The 8,377-nt window shown below is 45.8% G+C and overlaps 1 protein-coding gene across 4 annotated transcripts in view; it reads left to right on the plus strand.

Moving 5' to 3' along the window:
- Positions 1 to 7,242, plus strand: part of LOC143934246 (uncharacterized) — a 69,174-nt gene extending 61,932 nt beyond the window's left edge. For all 4 annotated transcript variants that reach the window (XM_077457688.1, XM_077457689.1, XM_077457690.1 and 1 more), the window contains one exon: positions 5,739 to 7,242. In XM_077457688.1, the coding sequence (XP_077313814.1) occupies positions 5,739 to 6,577 (839 nt within the window). In that variant the 3' untranslated portion in view covers positions 6,578 to 7,242. The remainder of the gene's footprint in view (positions 1 to 5,738) is intronic.
- Positions 7,243 to 8,377: the final 1,135 nt, after the last annotated feature.

Below are 8,377 nucleotides of genomic sequence, written 5' to 3' on the forward strand. Positions count from 1 at the left end.
TCTCCAACCCCACTGGACCTTCAGTCCTCTCTGAAACCAGCTCTGAGAGGAATGAAGGTGTAGAATTAGGAGTGTCACAGCCAAGTGCTTCCGGGCACTCTGCTAGCAGTACACCCACGTCCGATTATAGCAGGCAAATGTCCCTGCCCCACCCGCTGGACCAGCGAAAGAAGTTCACTCCTAGCCATACACATGCCCAGTGGTTGAATGCTAGCTTGGCTAAGATGCTAGCACTTCAACTGCTGCCTTTTCAGTTGGTAGACTCGGCCCCCTTCCGTGAGTTTGTACAATGTGCGGTTCCTCAGTGGCAGGTCCCCAAACGCCACTTTTTCTCACGGAAGGCGATTCCGGCTCTCTACCGGCATGTGGAAGGCAATGTCCTTGACTCGCTGGACAGGGCGGTCAGCAGTAAGGTGCATATTACCGCTGACTCATGGTCCAGCAGGCATGGACAGGGACGTTACCTGTCTTTCACGGCCCATTGGGTCACTCTTCTGGCAGCTGGGAAGGATGCAGGACAAGGTGCAGTAGTGTTGGAGGTTGTTCCGCCACCAGGCCTCCAAAATGCTACTATTGGTTGTGACACATCTCTCTCCTCCACCCCCTCCTCTTCTTCTTCCTCCATGGCCTCTTCCAGTGCTCTGTCCTCAGAACCAGCGGTGCTCCTTAGGCGTTCCAGGGGCTACGCAAGTACGCAGGCAAAACGATGCCGTGCCGTGCTTGCGCTGGTTTGTTTGGGGGACAGGAGCCACACTGGGGCGGATGTTTTGTCAGCTCTGCAGGGGCAGGCCGAGAGGTGGTTGAAGCCACGCCAGCTTAAGCCAGGAATGGTGGTTTGCGACAATGGCACCAACCTCCTCTCCGCCCTCCGACAGGGACAACTGACCCATGTGCCCTGTGTAGCTCACGTCCTTAACCTGGTGGTGCAGCGGTTCTTGGACAGGTACCCCGGCTTACAGGATGTCCTGAAGCAGGCCAGGAAAGTCTGTGTGCATTTCCGCCGATCATTTAATGCCTGTGCTCGGCTGGCTGAGCTCCAAAAGGAGTTGAACCTGCCCAAGAACCGCCTTATATGTGACATGCCCACCAGGTGGAACTCAACGTTGGCCATGCTGCAGCGGCTGCACACGCAGCAGAGGGCCATCAATGAGTACCTGTGCGACTACGGCACCAGGACAGGGTCAGGGGAGCTCGGTTTTTTCTCACCACGCCAGTGGGGCATGATCAGGGATGCATGCACTGTCCTGTCACCGTTTGAGGAGGCCACAAGGATGGTGAGCAGTGACAGTGCATGCATCAGTGACACTGTACCTCTTGTCCACCTCTTGGAGCATACGCTGTGTGGAATAATGGACAGGGCACTTGAGGCAGAACAGAGGCAGGAAGAGGAGGACTTCCTTGCCTCTCAAGGCTCCCTTTATCCAGGCAGTGTTCCTGCTGTGCCACCCATCACACAGGAAGAGGATGAGGAGGAGGAAGAGGAGGAGGAGGATGATGATTGTGCCAGCATGGAGGTGGAGGTTGGCACTCAGCGGCAGCAGTCTTGTAGGGATGATTTACAGTCCCAAGAAACACGTGGACTTGTACGTGGCTGGGAGGAGGTAGCTGCGGATCATGTTGTCCTTAGTGACCCAGAGGACTCCGGACTGAATGCCTCAGCTAACCTACGCTGCATGGCCTCCCTGATCCTGCAAAGCCTGCGGAAGGATCCTCGTATTCTTCGGATCAAGGAGAGGGACCATTACTGGCTGGCCACTCTCCTTGATCCACGGTACAAGGGTAAGGTTGCCGACCTCATCTTGCCATCGCAGAGGGAGCAGAGGATGAGACATTTCCGGGAGGCCTTGCAGAAAGGTCTGTGCAACGCGTTCCCAGAGACTGGGAGGTTACAAACTCCTGGTCCTGGACAACGTGTTGCTGAGGCATCGGTCAGAAGGAGCGGTGGAGAAGGTGGCCGTCTGACTGATGCTTTCAGACAATTTTTTAGTCCGCAGCCCCAAGGTATGATCGGTTCCAGCAACCATCGCCAGCGTCTGATTTACATGGTGCAGGAATACCTAGGGGCAAGGTCAGACTTGGACACCTTTCCCACCGAAAATCCTCTGGCTTACTGGGTCTTGAGGATGGATCACTGGCCAGAGCTTGCACAGTATGCAATTGAGCTACTGGCCTGTCCTGCATCCAGCGTTCTTTCGGAACGCACCTTCAGTGCTGCTGGTGGCTTTGTTACCGATCACAGGGTGCGGCTGTCTACCGAATCAGTTGATCGACTGACCTTCATCAAGATGAATCAGTCTTGGATCACCCACAGCTACCAAGCACCTGAAGCTGATGTAACCGAATAATTTTTTTTTAAATATCACATCCCTTCAAGACTGCCTATGCTGATGCTGAGTGACTGTCCTGTTATGTTGATTGTCTATCCTTTTCCGATGATATGTTGGAAGAACATTTCTGTTTCTGGGTGATGCCATCAGCCCAATTTTTCTGCCCCTGTTTAACAGGGGCGTTTAAGTACAATTTTTGATGCAATGCTTTGCAGCAGGGCTAATTCCTGCAATAAAACAAGAGTATATGGGAGAGGTTGCAGTGTCGTGGCACCAGCACCAGTGCCTAAGGCCCAATTTTTCTGCCCCTGTTTAACAGGGACATGTAATTACAATTCTTGATATAATATTTCACAGGAGGGCCCCTTCCTGTGCCCACCCAGAGTAACGGTGAGGACTTATAGTGTTGTGGCACCAGCACCACAACCACCAAAGGTCAATTTTTCTACCACTGTTCAACAATGGCATGTAATTACAATTCTTGATATAATCGTTCACAGCAGGGCGCTCCAGCGCCCACCAAGAGTCACTTTGAGGGCTTACAATGTTGTGGCAAAACCAACACCTTGTTCCGCCATTTCTGCAGAGCATATAGGGCAGGCCCCTACTTTCAAACATCCAACTTACAAACATCTCCTACTTGCAAACGGAAGGAGACAACAGCAAGTGAGATGAAAAAAGATGGACGACAAAACAAATTATACAGGGGTGATAAACCTTCCCTATGTTTTCCAAAAAGCTTAAAAAAAATTTTTTTGACTGGAGCTACACTTTAAAAATGTACCAGTTGAAAATTACAAACAGATTTAACTTAACACAACAAACCTACACAGTCCCTGTCTTGTTTGCACCGCCTGTATACTGCTGTTCTGAGTATATAGGGCCTGGGGGCCACACGCATTTCCTTTTTTTAATATGGGTACAGGGTTCCCCTTAATATGCGTACAAGACCCAAAGGGGCTGGTAATGGGCAGGGAGGGCTACCCATGCCATTTTTCTCAATGATTTTCAACCATATTGCAGGAACCAGATATAACATTAAAACTGCAAGCAGCTTTAAATGACGTTATTTCCGTTAAATGTCATTTTGTGCAGGGACTGTTCTAAACACGGGAAACACGTGGCACTTCACAGGCATACTACAGACACCCCCCAGGCACCATATTTAAAGGAATATTTCACTTTTTTTTCCACTTTAATCGTCATTAAAATCAGTGCTCCCGCCAAAACGGCCGTTTTTAAAACTTTTTTTTTGCATTGACCCATGTCCCCTGGGGCAGGAGCCAGGTCCCCAAACCCTTTTTAGGACAGTATCTTGCATATTAGCCGTTAAAATTAGCACTTTTAATTTCGAACGTTCGAGTCCCATAGACTTCAATGGGGTTCTAACGTTCGTACGAATTTGGGGTCCGTTCGAAAGTTCTGGTGCGAACCGAACCGGGGGGTGTTCGGCTCATCCCTACTCAATAGTGGGAATTGGGTATGTTTTTATTTTGGTGTAGGCAGAGTGTAGTCACATATAGGTGAGGATTTTATTTTTTTAAAGAAGGCAAGACATGCTTTATTGGATAGCCCAGGAGGTGTGTAAGCAAGCAGCTTAGTTCATATGTTTTCTGTTTTACTAATTTCTCTCATACAGCCTGCAGTACAGTTCTTAATTTCAAGATTTAAAGCTCAGGCATACATTTGGTCTTTAAAGCAGATCATCCCACCTCTCCACTGAACGCTGTGCCACCTGGGATATGTATGTGTAGCGGTGTAGTTGCCACTAGTAACAAAGATCCACCATATCATCCCGCTGCCAGACTCCCATATATCACTTGAAGAGACAATGAACAGTCCTTTGCTGGTTTTGTTTTTGTTTACTGGGGGTACAACTTGGTTGGGAGTAAGGGATATATGGGATGCCCATAGAATATTTCACTTTGCCATCATATTTAGTGATTTTTTTTTTTTTACAGATTAGCACATAGTTTGAGTCTGAAGGATTGATGTACATGTTTTAACAACTACAGTCTTTTCCCTGCATCACCATGCAGACTGCTGCTCCTCCTCTGCTTAACTCCCGCAGACTATTGCTTCCAGAACTTCCTCACCCATGACCATGTAAGGGTGATGTTCCTAGAAATCCTCTCCTGCGTGAACTTACTGTAGTTATTAGTGTAGTGTCACATCTTTTTCTTTAAGCAAAAAGGACCTTTCAATAGTTCCTCATGCAGACTCTAGTTGCTCGCTGCTACTAGACCAGAGGCCTGCAGTACCTCTCCCTGGAGGCCTAGTAGTTTAAAAGCACATACTAAAGCAGTGGACTACTGTTCCCAGATAGCCCTACTTGCAAACCCTGTGCCCTCAGGGCACATCAATTTGACATAACTCCCCACAGTCTCTCCTCTGATCCAGGACTCCTCATCATTGACTGAGTAATGATGAGGACTTCAATAATGACCGGGTATAAGTGAAGCTCCCTCACAGACTTCCTGGCACATCCAGCCCTCCACTGTGGTACACTCACCACCTTTCTCTGCTCCGAGTCCTTGATGGAGAACTTAACTGGACCATACATTCCGACAGCTTCACCTGCCCCTCTGCTCCAGGAGTTCCTCAACAATAACCATGTAAAGGCAAAGTTCCTTCACAGTTCTCCCTCTCCTCCTGCGATCGGCGCACCCCTACCCCCCCCCCCCCATGGGGTTGCTCTCCTGCTGCTGTCTAGTATTACATTCTCCACATCACCCGCCAACAATTCCCCCCAATGGCATGTTACCTCAGCTTATATGGGAGGCCCACCCCCTGCCAATACAAGTTGGGGGATTGGTCAGGGCTCCTCACATGAGCGGCCTGCCACTCCAGTTCCAGTCCCTGCCCCTCTTTTAGAACATTCTCTCTGGAAGTAGGGGAGGTGCCTCAGAACTAGAGTACAAATGGTCACATCCACTGCTACACTAACCACTCTCTGTCCCCAGATCAAAACAGACAGGCCTAGCTCAAAGCACAAGCCTGCCTATATTTACCTTTGCTGACAGACTAACTAGTAAAAATCCTATACTAGCACCTACCTAGTGGCAGAGAGTGCTACATATGTCACATATCCTATGAGGCATAGGCTTTCATTGAGGATAGGAGAAGGGGTGGACTTGTCCACGCACCATCGGGAGGAGATGACGTCACAGGGAAACATGGCAGCACGGGACCGAGCTGGCAGAAGAGAAGAGGCTCTCAGCTGGACAGTGCTGGGTCCGCTGAGTGGGCGAGTATCAAATGTTAGCAGAACTCACCACCAGGTAAAGTAAGGTTTAGAGAAAAAAAAAAGTCGGGGGTGGGGTGGAGGGTGAAGTACTGCTGTAACAAGACTTTTTTTTTACACTGTCTTAATACTAAGCTAAAGCTCTTATTTTTACCGGTATTTTCCAGGTGAGATTCTGGATTCAGAAGATGATTTCATTGTCAATCAAAATGAAGAAATATCATCAGGGAACTTGATAGTGGATAGCCCTGAGGATATGTGCATTCCACACTCATCTGCTGATGTGCCAAAGCAACCATATGATCACCATTACACAAAACCGTTAACAGAGGGAATACAATCATCTGTCAATTTATCAAAGCAACCATTTGAGCACCATAAAACTAAACCTTTAAAAATGGGCATACATTCATCTGCTGATGTATCACAAAAGGCAATTGAGCACCAGAAAAAAAAGACTTTAAAAGAGAACATAAACTCATCTGCTGATGTATCAAATCCATCTAAGTACCAGGCAGCTGAAACGTCAAAAGAAATCATAGAGCCCACATCCACTGAGTCTACTCAACAGCAATTACCAAACTGGGACAGTAAGTTAGATCAGCTTATTGCCCAACAACAGCAAACAAATGAGATCCTCAACATACTACGACAGAGTGTGTCTGAAAGCCTAAAGCTGCAAAAAAGAATGAGCCGGGTGCTAAAAACCAACTTTTTAGAGTTACAAAAATCAATTATATCAAATCAGGAGATATCCAACGAGCAAAGCAGAGCTCTGGAAAATACTATGAAAAGTGTTCAAGCGAAGATGAATGAAATCAACAACCAGCTTAGAGTAAAACAACTGCAAGAATTGATGTCTAGTGATGAGTCAGATTTGGATATAGGTACACCAAGAATGCTAAGCAGCCCTTTAAATAAAGATTTTACACCAGGTAAGAAAAGAAAGTTGAATCAAACCCCATCATCTTCTGGCTCTTTAAAGAAGAAAGGAAAGAAAAATTAATCTTTCAGTGTTTCAAAATCCCATTAATGGGAAAGTTGTCGACACACTACATCTTCTGGACAGTTAAATATGTTCCAAGGATCCTAGCAATTTGCACAGAACAATTTTAAACACACCCGCTATTGGAAATCACACATGCATTTCACTCGCTTTTTACTTACAGCAATCACTTCCTTCTTTCTTTTTTTTGTTCAAATTACTTTTTATTAATTTTTTAAACCATACATCATATTACAACAATTAAAAATACATTTCCATTCCCAGCAACTACAACATCCACAACGAGAGAGAAAGATTAAAAAAAATATATATAATATCAAATTTTTACATATATTCCCTTTCCCTTGTCTCCCCCTCCCCTCCGACTCTCCCACCGCTCTTTAAGTCCTCCATTTACAAATAATCTTTCAAACTCCTTGAGGTCCAAAATTCCTCCCATTTTTGCCATAGCCTTGATAATTGATTTTTTTTATATCCTTCCTCTCTTATCTGTTTTTCCATATAGTATATTTCGTTCATTTCACATACCCAATCCATCATCCTTGGACTATTTTTTTCTCTCCATTTCCGTGCTATCACTACCTTTGCTGCCGTAGTCATATGGTGTAATAGCTCCCCTTGTTTTATTGAAATTGGTGTAAGAGAATAAAACAATGCTTATATTACTTCCTTCTTTCTAAGTGAGAGGAACTTTAGTCACATTAACAACAGATTCATCTTCCTTTTAATCAGAAATTTCCTGAGTTTATTCCAAGAAACCGGTGAAGACAATTGTATCCACTAGGTTTGATCACTTTGAAAGACATTTTAAACAAGTGCATAAAAAAGGTGCTCCTCATATTATGGATGTTTAGCATCAGATTATAAAGTTCTAGAGCAGGGGTGTCAAACTCAATTTCATTGTGGGCCGCATCAGCAGTATGGTTGCCCTCAAAAGGCCGGTTGTATCTGGTGTGCGCTACGTACAGAGTGCAGGGTTCAAGGGTGCATTACGTAAAGAGTGCAGGATTCAGGGGTGCGCTACGTACAGAGTTCAGGGGTGCACTACGTACAGAGTTCAGGGGTACATTACGTACAGAGTTCAGGAGTGCGCTACTTACAGAGTTCAGGGGTACATTATGTACAGAGTACAGAGTTCAGGGGTGCGTTACGTACAGAGTACAGAGTTCAGGGGTGCGTTACGTACAGAGTACAGAGTTCAGGGGTGCGTTACGTACAGAGTACAGAGTTCAGGGGTGCGTTACGTACAGAGTGCAGAGTTCAGGGGTGCGTTACGTACAGAGTGCAGAGTTCAGGGGTGCGTTACGTACAGAGTGCAGAGTTCAGGGGTGCGTTACGTACAGAGTGCAGAGTTCAGGGGTGCGTTACGTACAGAGTGCAGAGTTCAGGGGTGCGTTACGTACAGAGTGCAGAGTTCAGGGGTGCGTTACGTATCGAGCAGTGTTCATTTTGTCGACTAAAACGTCTAAACCATTTTAGTCAACTAAATGATTATTTCAGTCGATTAAACTACGACTAAAACTGAAACAACCGAAATGACTAAAATGTCACTAAAACTAAAATGGCATTTTAGATAAAAGACTAAGACTAAAGCGAAATTGAAATTTGACTTCAAAATTAACACTGGTCTGTAGTGCATGTTCATACCTCATGTCCATATGTAATAATAAATAATATATTTGATTTTTCACTCCAGCAGTATATAATGAGTTTGCAAATTGTAGAGAATTGTTAACTAATGTATTACACCCATTGCACCCTAAAATATACTGGAGATCTTAGTCGACTAAAATGTAAGAC

This window comes from Lithobates pipiens, unplaced genomic scaffold, assembly GCF_037356315.1.
Source record: "Lithobates pipiens isolate NorthernLeopardFrog02 unplaced genomic scaffold, aLitPip1_a1.2 Scaffold_27, whole genome shotgun sequence".
In the NCBI taxonomy this organism is placed as follows: domain Eukaryota; kingdom Metazoa; phylum Chordata; class Amphibia; order Anura; family Ranidae; genus Lithobates; species Lithobates pipiens.